Source organism: Telopea speciosissima, chromosome 8 (assembly GCF_018873765.1).
Source record: "Telopea speciosissima isolate NSW1024214 ecotype Mountain lineage chromosome 8, Tspe_v1, whole genome shotgun sequence".
Lineage (NCBI taxonomy): Eukaryota > Viridiplantae > Streptophyta > Magnoliopsida > Proteales > Proteaceae > Telopea > Telopea speciosissima.
The window spans coordinates 7,877,666-7,892,794 of NC_057923.1; the positions used below are offsets into that span (position 1 = coordinate 7,877,666).

Genomic DNA, 15,129 nt, shown 5'->3' on the forward strand with positions numbered 1-15,129 from the left:
GTGAACAAGAACACCATTGCACTGTTGAAGAAGAGCATTTCAGTATACAGAAGTGGATGGAACATGATCTCTCGAGTCGATGAACCAAGGAAATAAAATGGCGATTGGATTACATGAAAGTTCACTGAAAAATAAATAAATAAGCATTTGATTATCCTAAACTGTTTACAAATAAATCATGTTGAAACAGAACTAGAAGGGATAAGGCATGCTTCCATGTCCCGGTCACCCAATGAAAAGAGAAGAAAAATTCCATTTCTCCCCATTGCTTGCTGCTGTTCTATCAAATCTTCAAGTATTTGAAAAAATATCTAAAGAAATATGGTGAAAATAGTTGCACTAGAGGTATGACAAGTCAAATTATATTCACCATTATCATATATTTCAACAAATTTCAGGCGACATAAGAAGGCAATATAGTACTTTCCACAAGCTTTGCCATTTACCGTTTCCACAATGGGAAATGGCAGAGCCCAAAAACCCTCTCAATATTTCCCAAGGATTCACATTAGAATAGAGTCAACATATTGCTCCAATGCTTGTTCAGTTCTCCAAGATTCCAATGCCCCCGATTGTATATAAATTTATATATTAAAAAGAAAATAAAGGGACAAAATGAAGATGCCTGTGACAAAGCAGATTAACATGAACTCGATGCTATGGTTGTTTACCATTGAGTTTGGGTGACTGCTGTAATTGGTGGTGGCGGTGGTAGGGAGAAGCATGTGAGCCATTTGCGATCGAGGGGCTCTTTGTTGGCTGCCCATTCCTTGATAGCGATCCAGCCTGTGTTCTAAGGCTGTTCCTGGCATTTGGGTTGGACCCACTGCGCTCTGCCTGCATGGTCTGGAAATAGTATGAGGAGCTAGCCATGTCCTTCAGGTTCAGGAGTGGCTTCAAGGCATCAACAACTTCACTCATCAGAGGTCTTGCCTTTGGATCCCGGCTTAAGCAGTGTTGGGCCAGTTGAGCAGCCTTTTGTGAACCCTTAATTGAGAAGTGACCTTCAAGGCGAGGGTCTATTAGTCGGTAAAACCTTCGCCTCTCCCCAAGATGCGGCCTTGCCCATTCAACCAGGTTGTGCTCCCCATTAGGTCTGTTTTTGTCCATGGATCTTCGACCAGTCAGCATTTCAAGTAGGACCACCCCGAAGCTGTAGACATCACTTTTTGATGTCAGATGCCCTAAAGCAGAAAGTAGATTTAGATTAGATGAAACAAACTAAAAGAAATCATATGTCATACAGTTTGAGAGGACATGGCTACACAATTAAGGAAACAGTCATCATTGGATTCCTTGTGTGTGGTTCAGACAGTGCATGATAAAAATGAGTAACACATTACTTTCTCTACAGAAAAAACCACTAGAAGTCTCCATGTACAGTGTTTCTGCAACTTTCACTACCCCCCAGAAAAAGCATTTTCATCTTCCACATTTTTTTCCCTTGCTTGAGCAATATGTTTATCTTCTACTGAACACTGATTCAATAAAGGGTTTCAGGAAGCAAAACACCAATATTTCAAGGCCGGCATCTAATTTTTGACATTTGTTCCTTCCCACAAAGTTTAGAACTGGTCACCCACCTATCATCCAGACACTTATGCCAACCAGATTAAGGAACTCCCTGCCCTTTTCACCTTCTGGCTATTGGAAGTTTGGAACCTTTCTCCACCATGCAACACCTTCAAAAATTGCTGATCTCTGCCATCTTTCAACCCAAGTTCATTGAACTTTAGAATCCTTATTGGCAAACATGTAAAAGCAATTGGTCATTCCCTACAAAGATCTTGAGCAATGCTAAGAAGAAATGCAAGTCTCCATTCATATCAACTCCCTCCATTTAAAAACTCACAGTTGAGCAATTAGATCTAGTGATCTACATAAAAGAAGTTTCCCTCATCTTGGGCAATTAGATCCATCAATCCCACCAAAAATTCACAGTTTTCTCATCAATCAAATCAGAAAAAGAAGTCAGGAAAATGGCAGTGCAAACATGTCTTGTAAATTATTGATGAAAGACTAACTTTCCTCATGTTTTTCTGTATTCTTCATGGATGAAATGGTGTAGGTCACAGCATAATTGTCAAGGCGTTGTCTAGGTGTCCAGGCGCCTTGACAACTAGTATCGCCATGGACGCCTCACGTCCAGGACCCCTCCAATGCCTTGGGTCGCCTAGACGCCGTGATAATAATGGGTCACAATGAAGAAATTCAGGGCATAGACAATGTACCCTTGATAACAAGTGTTAAAGTCGCATGCGTGGGTACAAGTAGATGTCTACCACGATAGGGGGAGTGTCCCTATCGTTGATAAGTGTTAGTAGATAGATTTGCTTCTTGTTTCCTAGTTAATTTTGATTTTTTCCTCTTATTAGCTAGAATCTTATCTTTTATAGTATTGCATCCCATCTAGTATACTTTCGTAAGTTGTAAGCTACTGAGATTGATTATACATTAAAGCAGTGGGAGACTGCATAGGCCTATTGATTGCTAGTCTCTTTAGCAGACTCCCTTCTCTTGCATGGTTGCTGGTTTCTAAAGCTGATATAGTAACATGGTAACAGAGCTTTATTAACCGGCTATCACCATTTTATTTTCACTGGTTTGATAGTCCTTCGAATACAGGTCTCGGTTTCTTGTTGCAGCAGCCTTTGCTGCCTATTTGTTATCTACAGACAGCCCTAGTTGAGAATGATATGAAAATACACTAGGGCTCTCTACACTATCTTGCTGCCAATGGAATTCCTGGCCTACTGTGATCGATGTATGTGAAGGTTATTGCCATTATTGATTCTAGATACCCCTGTTTTACAGGCATTATCAACCTGCTAAAAAAAAATTTCCAGCTACCAGATGCAATTCCTCCTTTGAGGACTACTTAACACTATTGGAGATGTACCTTTGATCCAGGTTTCTGGACTGATTCAAGTTCTTGATTTGCTGGTGCTACTTTTCTCCTCAACTGCTGGGGATACTCTGTCTTTGAGGAGTTTTTTGACCACTTGATTTCTGGTGGTATTTCAGATCTGTCCAGCAGATCAATTCCATCCTTTGGGGTTTTATTTCTCTCACCGAGGACCTCTTTCGATAGCACTTTCAGATCAATCAGACCCGCTGATCTGTTCCTTTTTCAAAATCACCCAATTCTGAGTTTTAATGTACAGATTTGCCTCAGTTTGGAATATACTGGCTGCCAACTATTGTTACTTGTTGCTGATCACTCTTCCAACCATCCTACTACTACTTGACTGAGTTCCTGCTATTGTTCCTTGCAGCTGTTGATGCCTTCATCGATTCCTATCTTCCCTGTGTGCATGATTGCTGATCCTAAAGCTCCGGTTGACAACGTTCATATTCAGATTACTACTATTAAGCTTAATGGAGTCTCTAACTATTTGTTATGGGCTCAAGCTGTCCAAGTCTCCATTCATGCCAAAGGAAAGATGAAACATCTCACTTCCAATCCTCCACCTGCTGATTCAAAGGATCCTACTACCATTGCCACATATGAAGAATGGATGCGTTAAAATTCCACACTCAATATTTGCTTCTGGAATAGTATGGAACCTGTTATTGCCGCCAATGTCATGTTTCATACTACTGCAAAGGGGGTTTGGGATGATTTGAAAGAAAGCTTCTCTCAAGAGAAGAATATTTCCCGAACCTATGAGTTCTATGAAAAGATGTTTAATTAAGGAGAAAAGTCATAGAGTGAGTACTTCAACAGCTACAAGGGGATTATTGAAGAGCTTCAGATCCATCAACCTCTTACTACTGATCTAGAAAAATTGCAACTTCAGCGTGCCGAGTTCCATGTTGCAAAATATCTGGCAGGTCTCCATCCTGATTACCACTCAGTTAAAAGTAAGCTCCTCGCAAGTGAAAAAATACTTTCATTGAATGAAACATTCTCTCGCCTTCAGAGGTCAATTACCATCACCAAAATTTGATCCCTCTCCTACTCCTCAAGAAGGATCAGCATTTGTTGCCAGCCGAAGACGAGGGTCCTCCTGCTCTGGTAGAGGTCGTTGCTAGTGGAGACGCCACGGTTATGGGCCAAGTGGTCGTGGTTCAGGTGGACAACAAACTAAAAGAACTTCTCGCTAGGTACCTTCTGTGAAAAGTCCAATCATACTTTTGACACATGGTGGACCAAGCATGGTCAACCAGACTGGGCAAATGAGTTAGCCAACACAGCTATGACTGACAATTCTCCTCAAAGAGAGAGAGAACCCTACTGATACTACACTAGCATCTGCACTTGGGGCATCTTCCACCATTTCTGTGCCTCGTGATGATTATAATCAGATACTAAACCGTCTTCAACAACTTGAGTCATCTACTTCCACTTCCATCACCGCCTTAGCACACGTAGGTAACTCATCGTACCTTACCACCATTACATGGGTTATTGACTCCGGGGCATCTTCCCACATGACTTGTAAGTCAGACTTGTTTTCTTCCTTGTCTCTAGTTCAAGCTTCATATCCTATTATCCTCGTTGATGGATCCTCCACTCATGTGATAGGTCATGGAATAGTTTCTCCTACCAATTCAATGACGTTGTCATCAGTTCTTCATATTCCTAAGCTACCCTTAAGTTTGTTATCTGTTAGCCAACTTACAAAATCACTTAGCTGTTCCATTACTTTCTATCCTTCTAATTGTGTTTTTCAGGACCTTCAGATAAGGAGGAAAATTGGTGGCAGGCTTGAGCAGGCTGGTTTATATTATCTGGAAGGTACTGGACCGTTGACTGCTACTTCATCTGCTAGTGGACCTTCTCTTCTTCAGTGGCATCATCGTTTGGGCCATTTATCCTTGTCTGACCTTCAGTTGATGGTTCCAAGTTGCAAGTCTGTCTCCCGTCTATAATGTGAAGCCTATGAACTTGGCAAACATCATTTTCCTCCTCATAGTGAGTCTAGGGGTCGGTATTTATTTTCCTTAATTCATTCTAATATGTGGGGTCCATGTCGAGTCAGTAATAAATTAGGATTTTCCAACTTTGTTACTTTCGTGGATGATCATTTCCGGTTAACGAGGGTTTATTTGTTAAAAGTTCAATCCGAATTCCTTAAGTTTTTTTACAATTCTTATTATGAAATAAAAACTCAGTTTGATGCTTCCATTAAAAATTTTCAGTCTAATAATGCTCTTGAATATATTCAGAAGGAAATTTCAGAATTTTGCTTCGCTAATGGTATAATTCATCAAAACCAGTTATGCATATACACTACAACAAAATGGGGTAGATGAATGTAAAAACAAACACCTTTTGGAAATTGCTTGCTCTTTTATGATTCGCATGCATGTTCTTACAAATTATTGGTGAGACATTGTTCTTACTGCTTGTTACTTGATCAACAAAATGAGCTCCTCGGTTTTGGATAACCGATCTCCATTCTCAAATTGAAATCATTGTGTTCCTCTATTTACTGTACCTTCATGGGTATTTTGTTGTGCATGTCTTGTTCATATTTTACAAACCCACATTGATAAATTATCACCTTAGGCGATCAAATGTATTTTTCTTGGTTATTTTAAAACTCAAAGAGGGTATAAATCTGAAATAAAATAAGAAGAAAAAAGAAGAGAGAAAGGAGAAGAGGGGAGGAAGAGAAGAGAATTGCTGCAACAGGTTGGGAGTCACAGCCGTAAGAGAAGGCTGCCCCAAATCATTCATTATAAACAGGTTTCAATAGGGTGAAACCAAAATACCAAAAATACCCCTAAGAGGGAATCGTGAATTAGTGCTAGCGCTAATTCACGACTCCCTCCCCCTTAATCGACAACTTCTAACACTCTCCCTCAAGCTAGAGCATATATGTTGATCATGCCCAGCTTGTAACAAATATAATCTACTCTCACACTCCCCAAAGACTTTGTAAACAAATCAGCAAGTTGCTCCCTGGTTCGAACATGACGAGGAGAGAGAATCCCTTTTTGCAGCTTTTCACGAACAAAATGACAGTCAATCTCAATGTGTTTTGTTCTCTCATGAAACACAGGATTGGTAGAAATATGAATGGCAGCCTGATCATCACACCATAGTAACATAGGAGAATCATCACCAAACCAAAGCTCTGCCATCAATTGTTTAATCCACATCAGTTCACAAGTGCCATGTGCCATAGCACGATACTCCGACTTTGCACTGGACCGAGCTACAACAGTCTGTTTCTTGCTCTTCCATGAAACAAGATTTCCTCCAACAAACACACAGTAACTTGAAGTGGATCTTCGATCAATTGGAGATCCTGCCCAGTCAGCATCAGTAAAGCCTTCAATCCTCCCATGACCATGATCAAAATATAGAAGACCACGACCCGGAGCTTTCTTGATATAGCTCAAAACCTTACAACTGCATCCCAATGAGACGTCCGAGGAGAGGACATAAACTGACTCAGTGCACTGACAGGAAGGAGATGTCAGGCCTAATCACAGTCAAATAGTTGAGTTTCCCTACCAGCCTCTGATACTTCTCTGGATCATCAAGGATATCACCATCATCTGCCACCAGTTTCAAATTAGGATCTATAGGAGTATCCAAAGGTTTAGATCCCAGTAACCCTGTCTTTGAAAGCAAGTCAAGAACATACTTTCGCTGTGAGAGCGAAATTCCTTTTTGTGATTGAGCTACCTCAATACCCAAGAAATATTTCAGACGTCCCAGGTCCTCAATCTGAAATTGCTGTCCCAAATGTGTCTTCAAGCTCTCAATACCTGAAGAATCATCTCCTGTGATAACAATATCATCTACATAAACTACCAAAAATATCCTCCCTGCATCAGACCTCCGAAAGAACATCACTCTCAGATCGAGTCAGTCCAAACTTCAACACAACATCAGTAAACCGGCCAAACGACGCCCTTGGCGACTGTTTCAGCCCATAAAATGATTTCTTTAGCCTACACACCTTACCAGACTCCCCCTGAGCAACAAAACCAGGGGGTTGCTCCATATACACTTCCCTGAAAACATGCTTCTATGACACCCAATTGTTAAGCAAAACTAGAATTTCATTCTAGTGCGGATCCATCTAAAAGGGCATACCCAGTGCACAAAGCTCCCACCACTGCAGGGTCTCAAGAGGGTCATAATGTATGCAGCTTTACCCCCACTTTGCGGAGAGGCTGTTATCCTACTCGAACCCGTGACCACTAGGTTACAATGGAGCAACCGCACTGTTGCGCCAAGGTCTGACCTAAACTGATTAACTGATATTATAAACACATTTCAAATATTTTACGTTAACCATAGGCGAAGTGGTGAGGAATGACATGAATAGCCTGGGCCTCGTTTCATGTATGACTTCGAATAGAGCTGATTGGAGAGCAAGGATCCATGTAGCCGACCCCATTTAGTTAGGATAAGGCAATGTTGTTGTTGTTTTTGTTGGAGCCTTCAAAAAAATTTATGCACAAAATAATCCCCATATTGGAAAGTCTACAACAGGTCCTCATGCATGACTTAAAGTATCACAATGGTGTTATTGCACCCTTGAAAATTAGACATCAAATGTATACACCAAAAAGACAATCTACAAGCTACAAAAGCAAAAATCATAAACAAATGGATTTGTTTATTTAATTTTTCTCAGATAAATCAAGAGGCCATGCTGTCAACAGTAGGGAAGACTGTTGTACACATTTTTTGCCTCACGCATACAGAATATTCACAAAATAGACTTGAGAGTAGAAAAAAATGACACTAAACACTTCAACAACTAGAATCATCCAATTCACACATCTATCAAATTGTCTCTTTTTCCTTATATAGAATGGCAAATGACAACGGACAAGCCTTCGCGCAACAGTTAAGTTGTGCTCTTGCAACCTGTTTGTTGCGGGTTCAAAATTTGGAAACAGCCTCTCCTGCAAAACAGGGGGTAAGGCTGTGTACATTTTACTCTCCCAGACCTTGCAGTAGCGGGAGCCTCGTGTACTGGGTCACTCTTTTTATAGAATGGCAAATAAGCACAAAAAACGCAAGGCAGAATAAAACAATATCCATAAGTCCATATGCAACAAATCCTCCAAAGAAAGAAAAGCAAGCAATACAGACATAGAGATGCAACCTGAGCATCACCTGTCATCACATATTCTGGGGCTGCATATCCATATGTTCCCATCACTCGGGTAGATACATGCGTCTTGTCCCCCTCAGGACCATCTTTAGCAAGTCCAAAGTCAGAAAGCTTTGCGTTGTAGTCCTGAAAAAGCATCCTTTAAAAAAGGTTGTAATATAAGGGAAAAACGTGTAATTTTTACTCCGAATATTTGCCACATACCGCATCTAACAGGATATTAGATGTTTTAAAATCCCGATATATCACTGGCCTTTCTGCTTCCTCATGAAGAAAGGCAAGGCCTTTTGCAGCACCGAGTGCAATTTTCATTCTGATGGACCACGGGAGAGGCAGGGACCCTTCAGCATATGAAATGTTTGTTACCAGAGAACATTAAATATCCATAATATAAAAGACAAAGGTCTAGGAACAAGACTTGATTGAAAACAATTTTCAATAGAGAGCCAAAGTATATTTTTCCATGCAAAAACAAGCATTACTATACCAGAACTGTTAAGAAAGATTAGGTGAAAACAATGTTTGGCTAACAAAAATTAGGAAAGATAACAAAGAATATGGAAACACATGCTTAGCGAATAAAGGTACACTACATATTCCATGTCTTCTGATATTATCTTTCAAAAGGGTTAAGCCTTTCGGAAGAACAGAAAGGTAAAGCCTATCACAATGTTTGGTAATGCCTACATTGACCACCCTAAAAATTATTACTAAGAAAATAGTCCTAGAATAACTGCACGAAACACCAAGCCAATTGCTTCTTACCTCTTACTAAGAAAAGGAGACTCAATAATGGAGCTACGGAAATGGAGTAGCATAGGAAAGATAGTACCACATCCTCATTAAAAAACCAAGTACATATGGTTGTGTGAGCAAGTAAATAACATTACACGGATGTGCTTCAGACACATTGACCTCAATGATCCCAAAAACCGTAAGTCTCTGTATCATTCATTTATAACAGTGTCTAACATAAAACCAATAAATGAGGTTTTTTTTGGTCCTTTAACAGATCTTCAAAACAACATACTATAAATAAGTTGCTATATATAATTTTCATTGCGTATTGATCATCAAATGCCAAGGTGTTTAAAATAGTCAAATTTTCAAAATAGAACATTATCATTACTAATATGTTATTTTCATTATAGTTGCTCATTTCTCACTGTTTTCATTATTATCGTCATCATCAGTCTTATTATTAACAAATTGTTGTTGGTTTTTGTTATTACTACTAATTTTGTTATTTTGCATATCCTCACTATATTGGGCCACCTGTTTCATCTAAACTTATATACTCAGAAGGAACTTTTACCTCTTCACTGTAACTTGGATGCACTTAATGCTAGTCAAGTTAAAGAAAGATCAAGTAAGCTTTCAGTAACAAGGTTCGGGATGTTCTAAGAAATGGGTGATTTATTCCATGCACACATGTACAAAAACATGCAAAGGGCTTCCATTGCTTTCCCATAGCATGTTTAACCATTTTGATCTCCGGGACATTTAGGCCTTAAAATTGAAGATACTTTATGTGAAATTTCAAGAAAGATTGAAATCGCATGATTCTTTTTTCTGATTTGAGAGAGAAAGGAAAAGTATAATTTTTATTCTTGTGGAACTCTTGAAATTTTTAAATTGAAAATGTAAACATGAATTCACTTTAGGGCACAGCTGTCACAATACCTTGTATAAGAGAGCAATCCTATTAGAGGAATTGGGTACATAGAAAAAAAAAATAATAGAGTTATGTATATAATGTCGTCCATAAGAGTGCGGGTAGCCCAATCTAACACCCAGTCATAACAGGCATAGTTGTCACAGCGTCATGGCGATCCAAGTCGGTGGAGGGGTGTCTGATTGATATATCGACACGTCGCCCGCCATAGCGTTGCCATGGCAATCATGTTGACCATGTTTTATTTTTTATTTTCTCTATTTTTTAATGTTTTAATAGATGTATACTCAAGCCATGTTTTATTTTTTCTCTATTGTTTCTCAAGTTTTAAGGATGGCAATCTTGTAATTAAGTAGAATCTAAGAAAGGGCATAAAAGGGTTTTGATTTAATGACTCATAGTAAACTTGGAGGGATGTGTAAAGTATGGACAAAGGGGAATAAAAGAAGAGAAGGGTACTTAAAGAAAAAAGACAAAAATAAGGGTTTGAAATAACCCACGATCAGATTATGGTTGTCTTCAACCTTATGACTTCAGCCTGGGACGGAAAACAGCGCAGTACGAAGGAGATAACTCCTTCGACTCTTCTCGGTCCAGTCTAAATATTCAGGCGAAGCATCGCCACATCATGTTCTATCAATTCCAACAAGAACTCATCACAGAAATCAACTAAACAAGGAGTATTTAATCCCTGGAATCAGATTTGGCGACTTTTTAGTTGCAAGTAATCTTCAAAAGTTTGAATCTCAGGACAAGGAAAGCTTTTGGGTGCGAACCTCTCAGGTAAGGATCGCCCTAGGGTGGTGATTCAATGCACCAAAACTCAAGCCCAATCGACTCTCTCTCAAAGGGTTCAAAACAATTCTATTGAGGGTTGCAGTCACCGCCCAACAGAGAGAACATCAATGGCAAAAGAAGATGAAATCGAAGAGGGAAAGAGAAACAAGACACCATGGCGTAGGTCGATATGCATGCTTCTCCAGCGCTAGGACACCATGGAGGCGCCATGGCGACACCATGACAACTATGATAACAGGCAAACAATCTGAGCAAATTGTTAGAATATATATATATAGGGATAAAGTTCTCTGCACCGGGGCGCAGGGTGCATCCAGATACATGGGGATGGGCGAAATGACCGGCCCGCCCTTTGAAAAGAATTGCATCCAAAAAGATCATAGTAAAACATAATAATTAAGTCACTCAAAATGAAAAAGCGAGGTTTAAATAATAGGGTTTAGAATGTATAATAAATTGATCAAAATTTGATTCTTAGTTTTAGAACATTAAATTTAAAATATTAAATATAGTATCATAGGAAATAAAAATATGACAAGCGGGTGTTCTAGCAACCCATTTCACATTTCACATGTTCATTATGTACAGAATTTTTCAATTTATTTTTAACATGGATAATTGATTAACTTAAATTAAATTTACATTATGTATGATAAATCAGTTTATCAGACTACATTACAACTGTCTATATTAATTTGTTGGAACACATTTCAAAAATATAAGTCCCTAGTCATTCCCATAGATTGTCCTTAGGTGTTCTACACAAACAAACCGGAAAGAATGCATTGTGAGGTATTAACCCATTGTGAGGTATTAACCCAGAAAATTGAGCTTTGACAGTAAAAATTCCAAGTGGAAATCTTGATTTCCCTTGTCAATTATTCACATATAGACATAAAAGGGAGGTGGGTTAAAAGCCATTTTTGACCTTTCTACCATAGTCTAATCTAATAGGTGAATATGGTAGGAAGTTCTCTCATTTCAATTGAATTTTAGCAAGATCTTTACATGAGTCCCTTCAATTCCCAGGACAAATTTCTGAGAACTATCATCAACAAAACTTCAACACATTGTACTCTAGGGGCAAAACCTAGATGGGAAATACACGAACATTTTTGAAAATTTGCTAAGGTTGCATTCCATGCTTCCTCTAAAAACACAACATAAACAGAACAATCAATTTCTCCCAAAAGCACTTCAAGAGCGAAATATTAGATATCTAAAAGCCGTATAACAAGCATGTGATAAATGCATACTTTAACTTCCTTATATCTGCAACATTATATCGTTTATGTATAGTGCATACATATTTACATAAAAAGTAGACATATCCGGTGGCCCTCTACATGTCTCTAACAATACAAACAGAATCAGGTCTTTTAAGTTTGCCCAAATATCTCAGAAATATATCCCTGACCAAAATATGTCATTGCACAGGTAGTAACCTGCAAAATGAAAACTTGAACAGAAAGCACTAACAGATGCAATAATTATGTATTAACAAGAGGTTGAGGATACTTAATTCTTCAAGCAAAAAGGGGAAAGGATAATTTATAAACCAAAAGCTTAAAATAAAAAAGCTTCAGTGGAGAAGAACAGTTTCCGAACCCCCGTAATAAATATATATTTTCTCATGCACAGCATACAAGTACACAATCAAATGCATTACACTGTTCTCCATTTGGCCGATACCAACAACAACCATTAATTGATCTGTGTTCTCAATGACTAAAAAAATAAAGTGTATGCCAGTATTATCTGCAGAGGCAGTCAAACTCTTCCAACCTCTGGTGTGATGTGCACAGTAGGTGATAACTTCAACTGAACCTCAATTTTAAAGATTTCCACTGATTAAATGTATAATATTCAAGACACCAGTCCAATTGTAAAAGAACATTACATAGGCAGTTACATACTTCTAAAGAGGTGGTTTTCCAGGCTCCCTCGAGGCATGAACTCGTAAACTAGCAGCCTTTGATCATCTTCAATGCAGTAACCAATCAATTTAACCAAATTCTGATGAAGAAGATCACCAAGAAAATTAACTTCAGCCTGCCAATTGCCAAATGGGAGAGAGATAAGAACGTCCATGAATATCAGAAGGAAAAGTTAAACAAGAAGTAAAAAACGCAACAATTGGAGGAGGATCATACCATCCACTCTTTATGGCCTTGTAATCCATCGTGATTGAGAGTTTTAACTGCAACAGTAAGCCCTGTCCCAGGTTTTACCGGAGCAGTTCCATTCTCTTCAATCCATCCCTTGAAAACACAACCAAATCCACCCTCACCAAGGAGACTCTCTGGTCTAAAATTTCTCGTTGCTGTCTTGAGGTCATTAAATGTGAATTTTCTAAGCTGGGAAGCAACCTTCAGCTCCTCACCTAATTTAGGAGTGGATGAGATACTTTCTGCATTGCTAGTGGTTGAAGAGGAGGCCACTGGGACAACTGGTTGGTCCCTACTGGTATCATTTGTAGATTTACTTTCCGCTGGTCCACATACACATTATCAGCATGTTAACATGTCTTTTAATTGGCTCATGATAACTAAATTAACAATTAGCAACTAAACTATGTACTGGAACTTCTTTTTGTGCCCTCAGACTTTGACAATTTGCTATTAATAATATCACATCACTGACTAGAAATGATAATGCAGTTTTAAAGGAGAAGGAAACAATGAAAAAATCCCTGGTTTTTTTAAGAAATCCTAGAGGCAAATGACCAAATATATCAAATTTACATGAATAAAATTGCCTTAAGAAATACACACTTGCACAAATGGAAGCTGTTATACAGATTACTTTTTCCCACCACGCAAAAAAGATATCGAGGAAAGCAATAACAATAGCCAATTCAGATCTTCCTTAGCTAAGAAAAATAAAGACAAATTGGTTATCATGCCAAATAATGAGGATCAATAATCAAATGTCTCGTAGATCAGTGTCTTTCTCAATTTGCAAAGCAAAAACAAAAGTTGGTTAAAATTGACAATGCATGCCCACAAATGGACATTCTCAACGGAAAAAATTCAAATTGAAAATCAAATATAGCAAATAAAAATAGTGGCATATGCTAACCCGAGAAAATGATTGAATGAAAATTAATTTTCCGGTCAAGTCAACCAAAGACAACGAAATAAAGCCGTAAAATCCAAACAAAGAATTCAACAGAACAATGCCAAATGGAAAGACTTTCATAAGTAAAAAAAATTACCATAATTAGTACTAGTGCCGCTTATGGAGGTATCCACCTTAGATCTTGAGATGCAGCTACCAATAAACCTGAGCTTAATCCAACACCCAGTGTCCTCCGTCTCGTCATCTTTTTCCTTCCTTCCCTTTGATTTCCCAACATCCCATGTCTCTACCTGAATAGTAGCATCAGGACCAGCTCCCATCTTTCCGAAACCCTAAGTCAAAAGCCCATATCTCCAAAACTCACAAATATTCAAAACCCAACGAAACGAACCCCCCCTTTTTAGTCTTCTTCACTGCAGTCCCCAATATTTGAAACCCACAAACTAGATATCTCGAATCAACTTATCCACCCCACCCCAACCTCCAAAAAATTAAAAAAGAGAACTTTTTTATTTACAGAACTTCACAGAGTTGAGCTTTAGAACCCAAAGAGCACAAACAACAACGATCGAAATAAACAACACCTTTCAGAGATTCAAACATACCTTCCGAATCCATCTGTTCAAAAACCAGAAACTCAGACGAAAATCCCATGAACCCAGAACAGAGAATCAGTGATGAAGAATCTAAATCTTTCACAAGTCACAAGCAACCTTATTATACAACAGATCACGTAACAGCCCCACAAAACAGAAGAAAGTAAACACCGCCCAGTGAATTCTCTAACCAATACGGGAGCAATTAGCTCCCCCAATAAGATAAGAAGAAAAAAAAAAAAAACAGCACAGGATTTCCACCTTCACAGCTCTACAAACCCTACAGAAAATTTTAATTGGAAGCTGACCATTTCAGAGCGAAAAAACTAGTACGAATTTTATCACCTATCGGCTAATTTATTTCTTTATTGGGTTTTTTCACGTTACCCCCCTGAGGTTTGACGTAATTATGAAAAAATCCCTTACTTTTCAAAAATGCTGTGTGCGCCCCCCCAGGTTCTTAATAATTAATATATTCCTTCATTCCGTTACTCTAAGACTAACAACGTTAAAAGTGTGGGATGAAGTGACAAAAATACCTTTCTAAAAAGGAAAAAAACCTGCAACTCATCTTCCTCATTTACCGCTTCTTCAATTCCAACCATCTCCCTCTCTCTCTCTCTGAAGCCATTAGCCATTAGCCATTAGCCATTAGCCATGAATGGCTTTGGTGAGAAGGTGAACTTCTAAACCCCAAGAAGCTTTCTCACAGCATTCAAATCCGATCTAAAAGAGACGTTCTTCCCAGACGATCCATTCTGGCAATTCAAGAATGAATCACAGCCGCTAGGTTGGACGAAGAAGGCGTTCCAATACTGCATCCTTGTCTTCTAATGGCCTCCCAATTACAATTTCCACCTCTTCCACTACGACCTCCTTGACCTCCTTG

The 15,129-nt window shown here is 38.7% G+C and overlaps 1 protein-coding gene across 1 annotated transcript; it reads right to left on the minus strand.

Moving 5' to 3' along the window:
- Positions 1–341: 341 nt before the first annotated feature.
- LOC122671368 (serine/threonine-protein kinase PBL34-like) lies at positions 342–14,542 on the minus strand. Its single transcript, XM_043868531.1, has 6 exons — positions 13,781–14,542; positions 12,717–13,054; positions 12,480–12,615; positions 8,295–8,431; positions 8,093–8,216; positions 342–1,184 (listed from the first exon to the last, which is right to left on the minus strand). The coding sequence occupies exons 1-6, from the start codon at positions 13,962–13,964 to the stop codon at positions 658–660; spliced, it is 1,446 nt and encodes a 481-aa protein (XP_043724466.1). The 5' UTR covers positions 13,965–14,542; the 3' UTR covers positions 342–657.
- Between the last annotated feature and the right edge of the window lie 587 nt (positions 14,543–15,129).